This window comes from Tricharina praecox (genome assembly GCF_024521635.1).
Source record: "Tricharina praecox strain CBS 144465 chromosome Unknown BZA05scaffold_22, whole genome shotgun sequence".
Classification (NCBI taxonomy): domain Eukaryota; kingdom Fungi; phylum Ascomycota; class Pezizomycetes; order Pezizales; family Pyronemataceae; genus Tricharina; species Tricharina praecox.
The window spans coordinates 136,483-150,948 of record NW_026250424.1 but is presented as its reverse complement, the minus strand read 5'-3'; the positions used below and the strand labels follow the sequence as shown (position 1 = coordinate 150,948).

The window sequence follows — 14,466 nt, the reverse complement described above, 5'->3', positions numbered from 1 at the left end:
ATTGGAGTCGCTCAAATAAGTTATAACCGGTAGAGCAGGTGGGCTTGTGTTTCGTGGCGAGCCATCTCTTTTAGTTCCCCCCAGGCAGCAGCCTAGGTAAAATCATGACAACAAAACCCGAGGATTCATCGCTTGACTGTCCTCCCTTTCAGAGATTCAATGGTTCGTGCATGAGTCGTACATAACGATAAAAGCTAGGTATCGGGACGCATGACGTCATGAGATTGAGATATCACTCGTCCCGACCACACGAGTGCTAGAGAGCGATCGGCTATTTTTCTCAATCTCACGGATCGTCCCCAGATTACCACTGCCATTCTCATATATGTCGCAGAACCGAGTCCGAGGGACGCATGTGTTCGTAGGAGCTCAAACTGGCTAATGGGACCGACACTGGAGGTTTCGAGGGAGGTGGTCGCAGGATTCTGATTGTTGGCGTGCAGAGTTGGATACCGGTAGTATTGATTCGTCTCTGACGTTGCAGTATTGCATCGATTGTGAAAAGTACTAGTACCGGTACCGCTATTACCTACCCCCCGGTAGTTAGCTCGCTCGTCTCCATCACCTGCATACCGAGCGGATGGCGGGAGCACGGGAGCACTATTTAACTGTGCAACTGTGAAACTGTGCAACGCACGCACCTCACCCCATGACCGCATCCCATCCGCATCAACCGCGTTCATCGTGATCCGTCACCCAGGGTTCACCATAGCTCCATAGCCAAGTATGTTCGGTCTGTAATCTGTACCTATGTATGTACGCTGTACAGGTGGGGAATGGTTTATTCCAGTCCTGTCCAACCAATGGATATCAATGGCTTACAGAGAGGTAATCCTTCTAATCCGGGGATACTTTGTACGGACCTTAGCAGGCGACTGGAGCTTTCGGTGCGAAGATGGATACCGATCCGCGCTCGCTGGGCTGCGCAATCCGGTCCGAGCTCTAGACGGACCGGACCGCCTTTCGCTGCCTAGTCGACGCCGGAAACCGCACATACTGGGCTACGTACAGTGCGTATGAGCAGCATTGATGTCAGCGCCCAGCTGGCAGGAATCCTCGGACGATATAAACCGCATTCCCCTCATACCCCCCGTTGCCTGCGTCTCTGGCCCACCACCAACAAACAAACAACCAACAACAATGTCGTCCACCTACACCAACCCCGACAAGCCGATGAACACCGGCGTGCCGCGCGACCCCGCCGTGGTACGTACCCTTCCCCCGCTACCTCCCCCCTCCCCCTACCTCCCCCGCCCCCCCCCCCCTACCTCCCTCTTCCCTCTCTTATTGACATTTCCACCCCAGGAATCCGATCCGCGCAACACGAACCGCGCACACAAAGTCGCGCCTATGCCGGAGGTATGTGGGCGCTCGCTGAAGGACGGCGCAATGAGTGGCGGCGGCAGCCATGGGCCCACGAGGGACGGCAGCGGGAAGGGCGGTGATCCCCCTGGCCGCGCCGGGAAGGAGCGCAGGGCTAAGAAGGAGGCGCATCATTTGGATAAGCGTGAGCCCGGGTCGTAGCTGGGAGGACTTCAAATCTTATTGTACATACTCGGTGGTGCTGGTGGCGCTGGGGGCTTTTAAAAGTCACAGTTGGAACTGTGGGTGCTGGTGTTGGTGTTGGAGGTGGTGTTGGTAAATGTGTTTTGTCAACAAATGGAGTACCTAGTTTGCTGGATGACGAGGTCGCCTTCTCTCTCGACGGTAGTTCTTTCGTCATCATGCGAATTTGCTGGTAGCCAAACCTAACACGTCCGGTTCGCACGGAAGGTTCAAATTTACTTCAAGGCCACTCCTAAGACTGCTTACAAAGGAAACAAGCTCGTGCATACAACGAGGAAGCCGGGCTTTAGACAGAGGATGCGCCGACAGCCGTCACCGGACTGGGTTGGGGGCTTGAAGGCTTAAGAGGCTGACTCTGATGAGAGGTCATGGACAATGCTAAGCAGTCACGAAGAAAATAAGGGCAGTATTCAAAGGCACAGTGGAAAGTCGCAATGACACCGGAACAGGTAATTAGGCGCGTAATATCAACACCACAAAAGTAGCCAAAAGCGAGTGACATGATATGTAGATCACAGATCCTGAACAACTGTTGGCTATCATCCCGACAATCGATACCCCCATAGGACATTGGAAACACGGGAGGGAGGAAAGAGGAATTGGATATCTTAGTTGAGCTCACAGGAGGTTGGACGGGATGAGAACTGGGCTAATGAATACCTTCTTTCATTCATTCGGAGAGCAATAGGGAGGTGGTAGTTATCGAGCTCGCGGCCAGCGGTCGGTGGTAACAGACGGGTGGAAACGGATAGGTACTCTACATCTATAGTTATGTAATCAGCCATAATCTACTAAGGTCGAATCCAATGATGATTAAACAAAAACAAAACAGCGGCGAGTGATACACTGTGCCGAACTGTGGCCTTGTATCGCCATGATCTACTTATCTATGTGGCAAGCAACAAAACAAAAAACCCGAACCACGGCGTCGCTCGAACCAAAAACCTTCACCATCCCCGGTGGGTGGCTTGGAAACCCTAATAGATGGACCGTTGTCCATGCTAACTCCGCAGGGTGCGTGACCGCTAGGCCACGCGGGGTTTTTTCCGTACAGGAAGAATGTTGATTGCGATTATAGCCACAATGCGCCGGTGGCAGAAGTATGAGCAACGCGCTTATCGTCCATGCCCGGTGGTATGCCATTGTGGTTTTCATACCTACGTTGATATGGTGCCCACAACCATGAAACGTTTAACTGAAGGATCAAGTAGCTGATGCTGCTCTGGTTCATGATCGCCGGCCAGTAGCATGTATGTACATATGGGCATACTACCACCTGCCTACTCTATCACGTTATCCCATGGATCGTAACGCACTGGAGTTCCAAAATCGCCTTAGAAATAGCCAGTCCTCCACCCACCAAGTCGCACCACCAACACCTCGGATTACGGCTGTGACTACATACTTAGATAGGGTTATTCTTTAGGTGCTAATAAATGGTTTCAATTTCACTATGGTGGTTCTAATGATGGTTTAAGGCACACTCTCCACCCGGAAGTTCAAATTTGCTTGATTACGCGTTCTCTATCCTCCAAGCACAGCTGAACATATCTGCATCTCGGTCGCTCGCTGTTCCAATCTTTGAGCATTTTTTCCACCTGGCAAATTTCATGCTCCATGCGAACACTTTCGTGTCCCAGGGCAGAGGGGCTCAGGAAACCACAACCACGCCGCCGCCGCCGGCCTCCTCTACCACACCCAGAGGCCCGCCACCAACCCATAGCCCGTCGCCAGAACCATCGACACCTCCAACCCGAACACCGCATCGTACAGCGTTGCTCTCCGCTCCTCCTCCACCCTCATCCTCTCATCCACCACCGGGACCACGGGGCTAGGCTCTCGCCAGGCCCGTATGGCGGGTAGGGACACGACCGCGGGTGCAGGACCAGGTGCCTCCAGTGCACGCTGCCGCGGCACCCCTCGCACCACCCTAACCTTCTGCTTCGGCGAAAACGCGTCAGCAGCCAGAGCACTGCTGTCATCACTGACGGGTGTCTGGTTCAGGCGGGGATGAAGAGGCGGCTGCCGGGCAGAAACATAGACGTGCCTCCGAAGAGGTACGACTGCGTTCGGTCGTCTTCCAATCTCCGTAGGGATCGGAACCAGTGGACTCGATGGTCCAGCTGGGAGAAGAACAGGCTTTTGTCGGAACAACAGCTGTGGGGCCGGAGCTGGCGCTGCCACAACGGGGCCAGTGACCAGAGCAGGTTCCTGCGCGAGCAAGATCTTGCGAGGAGCCGGCGCTGCCGCAACGGGGCCAGCGACCGGGAGAGCTGCTACCTTCGGCACTGCCGGTGCTGCCACGGGGCCAGCAACTGGCAGCGCTGCCGCGATTGGCAGTGCTAGTGTCGGACCACAAGGGCCGACAGGGGGGCATGGAGGTGTCGGCTCCTACTCTATCTCCAGCTGTGGCTTTTCGGCCAACAGCGGAGACGAAGTCCACGACGGACCAGAAGGTCCAGAACCTTGCGCAGGTCTAGAAGCGATCACTTCAAACCTGCACCTGGATACCACCCCAAGAATAGTATCCACCGCCCGGACAACCCCCACGGGAAAATCCGGACGGCGCGGCAAATCCGCCTCCTTGATGTTTTTCAACATCTGAAGGATACCTTCGATCCTCTCGAACCCATTGTATCCATCATCATTAGCCAATCTCCTGGCTTCAGTGGCCAAGTCCCGGAGATACTGCATCTCTGCAGTTCCCACGGGAATCGCCGAAGGATTGAGGCTTGACGCTGGAGGGGCTGCCGGCGTGTGTGCAGCGGAGGGTGTGCAGCGGAGGGTGCACTGAGGGCACTTGAAGCGCTCCGCTGGTTCTGCTGCTGAACCGCAGTCGTTGTCCTTGGCGCCAATGTAAACGCAGGCGCAACCAATGGATGGGCCTTTGTCGCAATCGTAGTCGCAGACGCGGACGTGGAAGCAGCAGCAGTCTGGGCGGTGGAAACGCAAGGTGCCACACTCACGACGCTATTTCCAGCGGGGTGGGCCACCTTCGTTCCACGAGCACCTAACCTGCGAAGCGCATTCTGAGCGTCTCTTGCACACACGTGGACTTCCCCCGGCAGGTCCTTTCGCATGGGCAGGTGCACCTTCCTGATCTCCAACAGCTCCGCAAAGATGGTCTCGAGGTCATCGAGATTTCCTTGATGCTTTGCCCAATTGGCAGAAGCGACCAAATACTTGAGGTACTGAATCTCTTCAGTATCTTTTTCTTTGGCCGGAAGAGCTGCAGGAGCAGGGGGAGAAGCTTGACTGGCCTGGCCCAGTTGAGAAGGCGCCGAGGATAGAACCATGGGAGCAGAGCTCACCATTGCCACTCCAGGCTGACGCACAGCACTGGGCGCCTGACCCACAGGAGCAGCCGTTGCCTCACCCGACACAGCGGCCACGGTCGAACCGGAAGCGACTGGAGCGGCCGGAGTCGGACCAGAAGCAGCCGTCGCATGGCCAGCCTGCGCCGTGGCAGGGCCGGAAGCAACTGGGGCGGTGCAGGAGGAAGTAGGTGCAGAAGAAGCTTGGGACTTCAACGCACGGGTTGCAACCTTGCGCTCCTTACCACCAACTGGTTTCGCTGAACCAGGTGCAACACCCGCAGGACTCCCACCAGCCGACGTGCTCAGACCGGAAGAAGCTGGGACGGCTTTACCCTTGCCAGCTTTTCTCGTCGCACGTTTTCTGGGAGCAGTCGGGCCGGGAGCAGGCTCTTGACCAGCACCAGCGAGCAAGGTCAACCCGGGAGTAACTGGAGCAGCATCACCCGGACCAGCCATCGCCGTTGCATGCCCGCTGGCAGCTGTCGAGCTCGCTCCAGAAGCACCGGTCAAAGCACTAGGAGGAGGAGGAAAAGAAGGAGAAGATAAGCTCAAGGAGCTGGAGGAGGAGGGAGAAAATTGGCAGAGCCGTTCGCCATCTCGATCAAGGTACGAAGAAAGTTTTTGGAAAGTAAATTCGGAAAATTCGAATTCTATTGCAAGAACTTGGTTCGTAGGTTGAGGGAGACGTGGAGAAGAAAGGAAGGGAGCTAGGAGGCGGAAGTGGAACCTTTATAAGGAACCTCCGAGGCACTAGTGTTTTTTGATGGTAGACTAGTTTGGAGAGCATCACTCGGTCACTTCCCGCGCACAACTAGCTGAGTGGGGTCGCCTTGATGTTGTAGGCAAGCAAACGTGTGCTGTAACCTGCCCCGCGCTGGACTGGAATGACAATTTTGGCCGTTTCTGCTTCGATAGTTTGCTCATCCGATCAAACCGGAAAAATATTCTCAGCAGGCACTTCTACTACTACAACCAGCGGTGCCATCGCAAAACATCCGTCAAGAGTTCAGCTCCATTCCGCACCACCATAGTTATCTCGCAACCTGTAGAGCTATCAAGCACAAGGGAACCCAACATCCGTGTCCATACTGCACCCATCCCACTCACCATTCCGCCCTCATATCAATCCTAGAACCCCCGCAACGACCCCCACAACCAGCATCACGACAGCAGCCATGGAAAGTAGATCACGGGCCGTGGCTCGCTCCTTAACGTCCAAGCTTCTCTTCTGTCCGCCCGCCCCCGGGAGATCCTCCGTAAACCTCACGTGCTTCTTCTTCGTGGCGGTAGATGAAGGAGGCCTGCAGCCGCTGCAGCCTGGTGGCTTGAGGACTCCGGCTGGTTGTCTGGGAGCCCTTGGTGACGCGGTACTAGGGATGCTGTTGCTGTTGCCGGCGCAAAGCGGACATTTGGTAACGTGAACCTGACTACTGATGCGTTCAGAATCGGAGAGCCGGGCAGCGTAAGACATGGTCGGTTGTTGTTTGTCGGGAATGGCCGCTGAGGGATTGGGTGTTTTTTTGACGGATTCAGGAGGTGATTATGGAAGCTGCGGAGTGGTGCTTATCGTGCTGGTGAGATGTCTGTTTATATGGAGCCCGAGGATCTCCTTAGTACCTACGTGAACTGTGAGCACATTCTAAGGGTTCCAGTGGTTGAAACGAGCGGTGGCAGCATCATCTTCTCTTTTGTTTATACGTATTTTCATTTTTGAATTCACGCCAGTGTTTGTCAGATCGAAACAGCTTTCATATCACAGAGAGAAGAGTAAAAGAATACAGATAGCCTCGCACGCCATATTTCCTTCACTAGAAGTACGCCATCCAGGTTTTGCGAGGGCTGTTCCGCCAATGCCTCTCCAGCCGGAAAGCGGCGAGTCGAGAGAAGAAGAACACACAAGGAGAAAGAGGAGATAGTGGTTGATCGTATATTCTGTAGATGACGATTGAGAAAGAAAAAAAAGGACTACCCCGCCAACAGCTCTTCCTCCTCCCGCTCCCTCCTCCCGTTCCGCCACACCGTCACTTGGGCGGTATCGTAGCTTCGCAAAGCGGCGATGCTGCGTGCCCTCTGCTCTCTAATGTAACCCCCCCTAGCGAGGGGTACGACACCTGAGCGCCTCGAAGTCCAAGGTGTCGGGCACCTCGATGTGCATTCTGATGCCCCGGGGCATCTCGCCCCGACGGAAAACCTCGTTCCGGAACGGGTAGCGTCGCACCCGACCGGACGGTTCCGGGCACACCTCGAGGCTCTCCTTGAGGGCCTCGATGACCGAGTCATCGACGGGAGGATGGTAGGTGTGCCCGGTAAAGCCAGGGTCTGAGGCGTAGGCCGCGGCCAGTGGAGGTGGCGGCGGGCTTTTTGGGGCGCGCTTCTTCGGGGCGCGCTTGCTAATGCCCTTGGGCTTTGCGGCAACCTTCTCGGGCGCCGGCTTCTTCTTCTCGGCGGTCTTATTGGCGGTTGCCTTTTCCGCGATTCTGGAGCTTCTTGGCCGTGTGGCGCTTCCGGTTCTAGGCGCCATTTTCTCTTGATTTTCCAAAGATGTCAACACAATTAGAGAAGAAGGATGATATATCGGGTATCTTACTGTAGCGAGTAGCGAGTTCAATGTGAAGTCGGAAGTAAGAGGAGCTCGAGGAGCTAGAGGTAATCGGCTGAGCCGTTCGCCATCTCGATCAACGAAGGAGGCAAGTTTTTGGAAAGTGAAATCGCAAATTCGAATTCTAGTGTAAGAACTTGGATCGTAGGAAAATGAAGTCGGAGATTCGAAATTGCGTGCAAGGAATTTGATCGTAGGTTGAAGGAGATGTGGAGAAGAAAGTGAGGGAGAGAGAGAGGAGACGGAAGTAGAACCTTTATAAGGAACCTCGGAGGCACTAGTATTTTGGATGGAAAGACTACTTCAGGGAGCATCACTCGGTCACTACCTGCGAACACAGCTAGCTTAGTGGGGTCGCCATGCTGTTGTAAGCAAGCCAACTTGCGTCGCGACCCCCCCTCCCCCCCTTCGACTGGAATTACCATCGCGGACGTCGCTACATCGATAGTTTCCTCATCCGATCGAACCGGGACAATAATCTCAGCAGGCACTACTCTACTATCACAAACGGCCGTGCCCTCGCTGTTCCAGCACTGATATCCTACCGTTGGCGTGACAAGTTTTACAAAACCCACTTAATATTCTATGCGCTAAATCGTAGGACCTACATCAAGCGTTCAGCTTCATTCCGCATCCACAAACAACCACAGCAAGATCTATCAAGCACAATTGAATCCAACGTCCGCGACTAAACCGCACCCATCCCATCCATCCCACCCATCATTCCTTCCCTCAAATCAATCCACACACCCCTGCAACGACCCCTACACCCATCTCCATCAGCACCGCAGTAACACACATCAAAAGTACATCATAGGCCGTGACTCGCTCCTAGACGTCCAAGCCGATTTTCTGGCCAGCCGCTCCCGGGAGATTCTCGGTGAATCTCACGTGCTTCTTCTTCTTCTTCACGGTAGATGGAGAAGGAGTTTGACAGTTGCTGCAGCCTGGTGGCTTGAGGATTCCGGCTGGTCGTTGTGCGGCGCTTGGTGGCGCGGTACTAGGGTTGCTGTTGCTGTTGCCGGCTTTGATACCCTGAACCTGGCCGGTATCTTTGTTGATTGGTTCGGAATCGGAGAGCTGGAAACCGGAGAGCTGAGAATCGGAGAGTTGAGAAGCGTGAGACATAATGGTTGGTTGTTTTTTTTGTCGGGAATGGCTCCAGAGGGATTAGGTGTTCTTTTGACAGATTGGGGAGGGGGCTGGGATTGTGGGTGCTGCGGAGTGATGCTTTATGCTGCTGGTTGGATGCCTGGACTCTGTTCACGACTGAAGCACTTTAAGATACCTACTCCATTCAAATGGCCTCACTGAGTTGTGGGCGCTAGGATTCAAATGGGTTATCTGTGGGAGATTGAAATATCGATGCCGAAGAACTTTATATAGAGCCCGACAACGTCCCTAGCACGCGAACTGTAAGGGTTCCAGTGGTTGAAAAGAGCAGTGGCAGCATCTTCTTCTCTTTCTTTATACGTACCTATTTTCTCTCGTGAATTGATGGTGTTTCTCGAATCGGAAAAGCTTTCATATCACACTAAGAGAAGAGTAAAATAATACAGATAGGTAGCCTCCCACACCACATTTTATCCACCAGAAGTGCCTCATCCAGGCACCCGTTGAAGCACATCGCCACACGCCGCCGGAGGGAGACCGAGATCACCATTGAGGTCAGATGGAAGATTCTACCAGCTGAAGAAAGGAAACTGCCGCATCGGCCAGTACCTCCAGTGGGCGAAGAGCCGCCTCGTCGTTTTTGCGAGGGCTCTTTCGCCAATGCCTCTCCAGGCTGGAAAGCGGCGGGTAGAGAGACGAAGAAAGGAGAAAGAGAAGATAGTGGTTGATCGTTTATTATAGATTATGATCGGGAAAAAAAGAAAAGAAAAAAAACAGGAGAAGAAGACGACCCCGCCAACGTTGCTGCCACTACTAAACTGATTCTTCCTCTCCCGTCGGCAGCTCCTCCACTTCTCCTGGCGACAGCTCCTCCTCTTCACCCGAGGACAGCTCCTCCTCCTGCTCGCTCTCTTCGCTCTCCTCGCTCTCCTCAACTGTCTCTTTCTTGTAACCCCGCAAAGCAGCGAGGCTGCGTGCCCTTTCCGCTCCGACATACCCCTCCCAGCCAGGGGCCCGACACCTGAGCTCCTCGGGCCACTCGAGGAAGCCCAAGGTGTCCGGGACCTCGATGTGCATCTTTATACCGGGCATCTCACCCCGACGGAAAACCTCGTTGCGGAACGCGTAGCGTTCCAACTTACCCGACGGCTCCGGGCACGCCACCAGGCTCTCATTGAGTGCATGGATGACCGAGTCATCGGCGGGGAGATGGTAAGTATATCTGGTGGTGCCCGGGGTGGGAGCGAAGACGAAGGCTGGGGCCGGGTGAGGAGACGGAGGAGACGGAGGAGACGGAGGAGGCGGAGGAGGCGACGGGGGAGCGGGGACAGCGGCGGGCGTGGGAAGAGCGGCGGGTGGCAGGAAAGTAGCGGGCGTGGGGACGGCGGCGGGTGCGAGGACAGTGGCGGGCGCGAGGACAGTGGCGGGCGCGGACTTCTTAGCGGCGGGCTTCCTGGCGCGCGCGGACTTCTTGGGGGTAGCCTTCTTCGGGGCGCGCTTGCTGATGCCCTGAGGCTTTGCGGCAGCCTTCTTGGGCGCCGGCTTCTTCTTCTGCTCGGCGGTCTTATTGGCAGTTGGCTTTGCCACGATTCTTGAGCTTCTTCTTGGCCGTGAGGCGCTTCTTGTTCTTGGAGCCATTTTCTCTTGATTTTCCAGAGGTGTCAACACAATTAGAGAAGATGGATTATCGATCGGGTGGCTTACTGTAGTGAGTGGCTGGTTGGTTCGACTTCGATTCGAAAATTGCAGAAGAGTGGATGTTGTCGGTCGTGGGTGGTAAACTCGAGAGATGAGAAGAGGAGATGGTGGGAGAGATGGTAGGAGAGAAGGATGGGATGGACTGAGAATTAAATACTTAACGCAAAGAGCCGAGATTGAATAGGGACTCGTAGGATGACATGTTTGTACGGAAGTAACTGAGGTGCGATTAATTTCGCGACGCGAAAAGCAAGAATGAATGGGGACTCACGAGTCATGAGAGCTCGCTCGCCGCATGAGTGACATCACATGAATTCGATGAGTAAGAACTAGGGATTCAGAGAAAAAGAGGCGCATCCGACCTTATCCATTTACACGCATGAAATTTCCCGTATTCCTACTATATGTCACTGCAGCGCCACTCGAGAGGACTACGTCAGTGTCTACATTATATCTGCTCACGTGTGCCCCAAACCCTGCAAGCACTAGGTACTCTATCGCCTTGCGGGATATCATATAAGTGCTTACCTTTCGATACCCTCCGGGCAGTGTCGTCTGGACAACGGAAAAGAGTTCCTGGAGGTAGCCTGAAGCACCCGTTCCACCAATAGCAATGAACATCGTCAGCACGGAATTCCTACCGTAGCCGAATGGAGTCAGCGAACGAGGATCACCAGTTGAAGTCTTAAATCCCTGCGACACGTTTGTCTGAATTGTACGATTACCGGCGGAGGATCCGAGTAGATTGACCCAGAATGCTGGTCATATTGCCGTCTAATATATGGGTACGAGAATCTCGATACCCTATTCCCGGGTCTCTTGTGGTCGATCAGGTGTGTCGTAAAGAAGGGTACCGCGGCGATATACGGCGTGTAGCGCCTATAGTATTATAGGGTTCGATTCGACCAGTTACCACACATCATGTACTCCCAACTGCGTTTACTAGCCACGGTAACCTTCGTGAGATACGGTACGGATGATATGAGGGTTCTATGAATAACGAACAACTAGATGAACAGTGTCTTTTCGGGGCTCGGATCCTTCGCAGAACAACGGTGATCCGCTTTAGCAACTTGTTTCGACGACGATGCGGGAGGTATAAAGTATTCCGCGGCTGCAGACGGTAAGGCGTAACTACGGGGTGGCCACGATCCCAGTCGAAATGTACATACATAGACACACCGCAGCAGAACACTCGCCTCCATGGACTTTACACTGACATGTTTTTAGGCCGCAAGGCGGTGAATCTCGCACCCTCACCCTCGGGATGACCGCTTCGGTGTGGAAACACAACTGGCAGAACGTAACATAAAGGTAGCACATCGCCGTGGGCTCGCACGTCCCCGCAAGCCCCGCACAGTCAAAAACCTATTACGCCGCTCACTATGTCCCACCAACGAGTTTCCTTCGAGCCCAGATACGATTTCGAACTGACGGACACACCCACATCGCAGCAGCGATGGCGGGAGTGGGGCGATGAGTCACCAACAGGACCACCGTCGCTCGCTTCCGGATACAGTAATCTCGAGCTGCCAATCACGAAAAAGTCGGCATCACAGACGTCACTGCCAACCGAGTGGAAGCCAAGTACGAGGGTGAAGCTAATCGTTCTTACGATGTGTACCGTAAGTGCCCTAGAGCTAGGGGTGGGGACGGGATAGTGGAAAGATGCAAGACTGATTGGGGTGATGATGGGTGACAGGTTACGTTGCTGATCGCCCTGGATGCGACATCGCTTTCCGTGGCGCTGCCGGTTATGGCGGAAGAGCTGAATGCGGATGCTATTACGGCTTTCTGGGCGGGCACGTCGTATCTATTGTGTGCAACGGTTTTTCAGCCCACTCTGGTATGGGAACTTCTTGAGGGTGTCGTGCGGCCCCATTGAACTGACGGATGGTGGCGGGACAGTCGTCGCTTTCGGGGATCTTTGGTCGCAAGCCGGTGATTATCTTTGCACTCACGTTGTTCACCGCAGGTGTGCACTCCATTCCTCTGTTTGAAGCTGGAAGGAATAAAAACTGAGCACATCCCTAGGCGCGATCATAGCAGCACTCGCCAATAATTTCACCGTGATACTGGTCGGCCGGTGTATCCAGGGAGTCGGCGGTGGTGGCCTAATAGCGCTCGCGGAGATCGTCATCACTGATTGTGTGCCGATGCGGCAGCGTGGAAAGTACTTTGCTTTCCTCTCGGGAACAAACTCGCTCGGGTCGGTGGCGGGGCCGGTAGTGGGTGGTGGATTCTCGGGTGAGGTTTCGTGGAGGTGGATTTTTTGGATCAATGTGGGGGTTCCCCGAGGAGCAAGAGAGTATGTGTATGTGCAGGTGCTGATACGGGGAGCAAATACCTACAGATTCCCTTTTGCGTCGTGCTTGCTGTCATGATACCGCTTTTTGTCAAGCTGAAGCTGCGTCGGGAAGGCATGCTGGCGAAGTTGATGAAAGTGGATTGGTTCGGCTCCTTCATTTTTGTCAGTTCGACCACATCGCTACTCATCCCGCTGTCTTGGGGAGGTGTGATGTACTCCTGGTCCTCATGGCGAACTCTGCTCCCACTCCTAGCGGGCTTAGCCGGCCTGACCATCTTCGTCCTGTGGGAAATCTACGGCGCCGAAAATCCCACCATCAACATGCGTTTGTTCATGGACCGCAACGCGGCGGCTGGCTACTTCAGTGCGGCGACAGCCGGGCTGATCCTTTGGTCGCTACTGTATTACCTCCCAATCTACTTTGAGCTCGTCAAAGGCTACACTCCCATGCAAGCCGGCCTTGCCTGCTTCCCCGAGACTTTCACCGTCATGCCAGCCGCCGTCGTCACAGGCGTCCTGATCACCAAGACCGGCCGTTACCGATGGGCTCTCTGGGGTGGCTGGTCGCTCACCGCTACTGGGATGGGGATAATGTACATGATCGACGTGGGCACCCCGATGCGCCACTGGATCCCCATGAACGTTGTTGCTGGCGTCGGGCTTGGGATGGTATTCCCCGGTACCAACTACTGCATCCAATCCGGCGCCTCGGACAAAGACATGGCCACCGCCGTCGGGCTGTACTCGTTCATGCGGTGGGTCGGGCAAGGCCTGGGCATCGCCGCGGGCGGGGTGATCTTCCAGAACGCGCTGAAGAACGAATTGAAGAAGTTCCCGGAGCTTGCGAGCGGTGCACACGGCTATACGACCGATGCGGTGGGCATCGTAGGGTTCATCAAGAGGATGCCTAGTGGGCCCTTAAAAACACAATTCGTGCAGGCATATACGAACGCACTGCAGATCGTGTGGATCTCGATGTTGGGGTTTGCGCTGGCGGGCCTGTTCGCCACTATTTGGGTTAGAGAGTTGACACTGGATCGGGAGCTGAAGACGGAGCAAGCAGTGGTCGAGGAGGATGGGGATGAGCGTCGATAGATGGGCGGGATACTGAGTGTATGTCTCACGGTTTCATGACGGCGGTGCACAGTAGTTTATGGTCGGCTATGTCTAGACGGGGATGACTTGGATGTCTTTGATTGCTCCGTTGGCAGCTTCTGATTGCTGTTGCGGTTTCCTGGTTTCGTGTCGCAGTGACGCTGGATATGCCAGTCCATTCAGCTGTGATATCACTCGAGGGGGGCCATGCGTGCCAACAAGATCAGAAACTCGGTGGGCAGATATCTATCAACGACTTGTGACCTGTAGCCCACGCAATATTCAGCGGGCGGTCGGTGGCTATGAGTCCTTGACAACTCAGCCACCGACCAGCACGTGTAGGATAGATGGAGGATCTGATAAGATAGGAGGAGGAAAGGCTATATAGACGAATCGGTGGATCGGCATGATGGTGTCAGCCGGACTAGCCGGATCGAGTGACACCGAACTTTGTAGGCAGCGAAGGAGAGCCATATTAGATGGCTCTTCGAAGTTGAATACAACCTCAACTTCTTCATCATCTTTCATTTCACCGTCGTCCTTCCAAGACTACGTCAACAACTGACTGAGGAGGAGGGGGGACTTAAACTGGCACCCGCGTGTTTTCTTCTTCTTTCTTCCTCATCACCTATTGAATAGATGGTTATCCCCCCATCTCCGCTCTCTCCTCTGCGTGTGCTGTTTTCCTCATCACGCCCGTCGTCCTGGAGAGGCATTGGCAAAGAGCCCTCGCAACTGACACGATGTGAATACCATGCATTCAATCACCT

At 54.5% G+C, this 14,466-nt stretch overlaps 6 protein-coding genes across 6 annotated transcripts; 1 reads left to right on the top strand and 5 right to left on the bottom strand.

Moving 5' to 3' along the window:
- Nucleotides 1–3,255: 3,255 nt before the first annotated feature.
- Nucleotides 3,256–5,339, bottom strand: BZA05DRAFT_457840 (uncharacterized protein; the record flags this gene model as incomplete). Its single annotated transcript, XM_051487588.1, has 3 exons — nucleotides 3,256–3,890; nucleotides 4,017–4,313; nucleotides 4,367–5,339. The coding sequence occupies 3 exons, from the start codon at nucleotides 5,337–5,339 to the stop codon at nucleotides 3,256–3,258; spliced, it is 1,905 nt and encodes a 634-aa protein (XP_051337054.1).
- A 661-nt stretch (nucleotides 5,340–6,000) lies between these two features.
- Nucleotides 6,001–6,354, bottom strand: BZA05DRAFT_447133 (uncharacterized protein; the record flags this gene model as incomplete). The annotated part of the gene is made up of 1 exon (XM_051487140.1): nucleotides 6,001–6,354. The coding sequence occupies one exon, from the start codon at nucleotides 6,352–6,354 to the stop codon at nucleotides 6,001–6,003; it is 354 nt and encodes a 117-aa protein (XP_051337053.1).
- Nucleotides 6,355–6,975: 621 nt separating this feature from the next.
- On the bottom strand, nucleotides 6,976–7,404 carry BZA05DRAFT_420689 (uncharacterized protein; the record flags this gene model as incomplete). Its single annotated transcript, XM_051485657.1, has 1 exon — nucleotides 6,976–7,404. The coding sequence occupies one exon, from the start codon at nucleotides 7,402–7,404 to the stop codon at nucleotides 6,976–6,978; it is 429 nt and encodes a 142-aa protein (XP_051337052.1).
- Nucleotides 7,405–8,219: 815 nt separating this feature from the next.
- BZA05DRAFT_447131 (uncharacterized protein) lies at nucleotides 8,220–8,610 on the bottom strand (the record flags this gene model as incomplete). The annotated part of the gene is made up of 2 exons (XM_051487139.1): nucleotides 8,220–8,246; nucleotides 8,320–8,610. 2 exons carry the CDS (start codon nucleotides 8,608–8,610, stop codon nucleotides 8,220–8,222), a joined length of 318 nt encoding a protein of 105 aa, XP_051337051.1.
- A 798-nt stretch (nucleotides 8,611–9,408) lies between these two features.
- Nucleotides 9,409–10,233, bottom strand: BZA05DRAFT_447130 (uncharacterized protein; the record flags this gene model as incomplete). The annotated part of the gene is made up of 1 exon (XM_051487138.1): nucleotides 9,409–10,233. The coding sequence occupies one exon, from the start codon at nucleotides 10,231–10,233 to the stop codon at nucleotides 9,409–9,411; it is 825 nt and encodes a 274-aa protein (XP_051337050.1).
- A 1,425-nt stretch (nucleotides 10,234–11,658) lies between these two features.
- Nucleotides 11,659–13,696, top strand: BZA05DRAFT_457837 (major facilitator superfamily-domain-containing protein; the record flags this gene model as incomplete). The annotated part of the gene is made up of 5 exons (XM_051487587.1): nucleotides 11,659–11,918; nucleotides 11,996–12,139; nucleotides 12,202–12,268; nucleotides 12,328–12,575; nucleotides 12,647–13,696. The coding sequence occupies exons 1-5, from the start codon at nucleotides 11,679–11,681 to the stop codon at nucleotides 13,694–13,696; spliced, it is 1,749 nt and encodes a 582-aa protein (XP_051337049.1). The 5' UTR covers nucleotides 11,659–11,678.
- Nucleotides 13,697–14,466: the final 770 nt, after the last annotated feature.